General features: G+C 76.6%; 1 protein-coding gene across 1 annotated transcript in view; it reads left to right on the top strand.

Annotated features, from left to right (window-relative positions):
• Positions 1-989, top strand: part of MNEG_15330 (hypothetical protein) — a gene marked incomplete at both ends in the record, with an annotated part of 3,879 nt that extends 2,890 nt beyond the window's left edge. Inside the window, 2 exons of the mRNA XM_014036199.1 lie at positions 74-763; positions 844-989. Coding sequence (XP_013891653.1) covers positions 74-763; positions 844-989 — 836 coding nt within the window. The remainder of the gene's footprint in view (positions 1-73; positions 764-843) is intronic.
• Positions 990-1,210: the final 221 nt, after the last annotated feature.

Below are 1,210 nucleotides of genomic sequence, written 5' to 3'. Positions count from 1 at the left end.
CCCGCCGGCCTGCCGCCGCACATGGCCGCCGCCGCCGCGGCCGCGCGCGGCGCGGGGGCGGGTGCTTGCGCAGGCGCGCCGCTGGGGCCGCCGCCGGGCAGCAGCACTGACCTGGGAATGTCCGGCGACTGGGTGCACCAGGAGGCAGCTGCCAAGCAGCTGACGCACCACATCGTCAGCGCGGAGAACGTGTGGGCCCTCATCGACATTTACAGCGCGAATAAGGGCCTATTGGATATCATACACCTCACCGCCTGCATCACGAGGCTCTCGAAGGTCCTCGGCTCGCGCCCCGCCGCCAACAGCCCCGCCCACGCAGCCGCCGAGCAGCTGCTGCCGCAGATCGGCCAGCAGCTGACGCCGATGCTGGCGTCGTGCAATGCGCGGGGGCTCGCAAACGTGCTCTGGGGGTACGGGCGGCTGCGCATGCGGCCGGAGGACACGTCGCTGGTCGTGCTGCTGCAGCAGTTTGTCAAGCACGTGTCGGAGGCCACGAGCCGCGACTGCGCGGTCGTGCTCTGGTCGCTCGCGCGGCTGTCGGAGAGCCAGGCGGGCGCGGGCGTGCCGCCGCAGCTGCTGCAGCGCGTGGGCAGCGTTCTGCTGCAGCATCTCTGCGGCTTCTGGCGCCCGCGGCAGCCTGCTGCTGCCTCGCCCGCGCAGCCAGCCGCCGCGGGCGAGGCCGAGAGCAGCGGCGCCGCCGCAGGCGGCGGCACGGGCGACGGCGCGCCCGGGGCGCCCGCTGCACCCGCGGCGGTGGCCGGCGGTGCGCCGCTGCTGCTGACGGTGCCGACGCCGCGCGACATCAGCAACAGCCTCATGGCCCTCAGCCGGCTCGGCTTCAAGCCCGCGCCGCTGCCGGACGCGTCCGCGGCTGCCGCGGCGGCGGCCGCTGCGACTGCCGCTTCCGAGGCGGCGGCAGCGGCGGCCTCGGCTGCCGAAGAGGAGACTGTCTCTGCGGCGGGCGAGGGGGCTGCGGCGGCGGCCTCTGAGGTTACCAAAGAGGGGGCCGCAGAGGGGCCGGAGGAGGGTGGCGGCGAGGCAGGGGCGGCGCCCGCGGAGGTGGTTGCAAACGGCGGCGCAGCGCATGCAGCGGCGGGCGCCGGCGCGGCTGGGCCGGGGCCGGGCGGAGCGGAGCCGGCGGGCGAGGACGCTGCGCGCGATCCTGCCGCGGCGGCGCCCAGCTGCGACGCAGCGCCGGCCGCAGCCGGAG

This window comes from Monoraphidium neglectum (assembly GCF_000611645.1).
Source record: "Monoraphidium neglectum strain SAG 48.87 unplaced genomic scaffold scaffold05231, whole genome shotgun sequence".
Classification (NCBI taxonomy): Eukaryota; Viridiplantae; Chlorophyta; class Chlorophyceae; order Sphaeropleales; family Selenastraceae; genus Monoraphidium; species Monoraphidium neglectum.
This window is presented reverse-complemented; position numbering and strand designations above follow the sequence as displayed.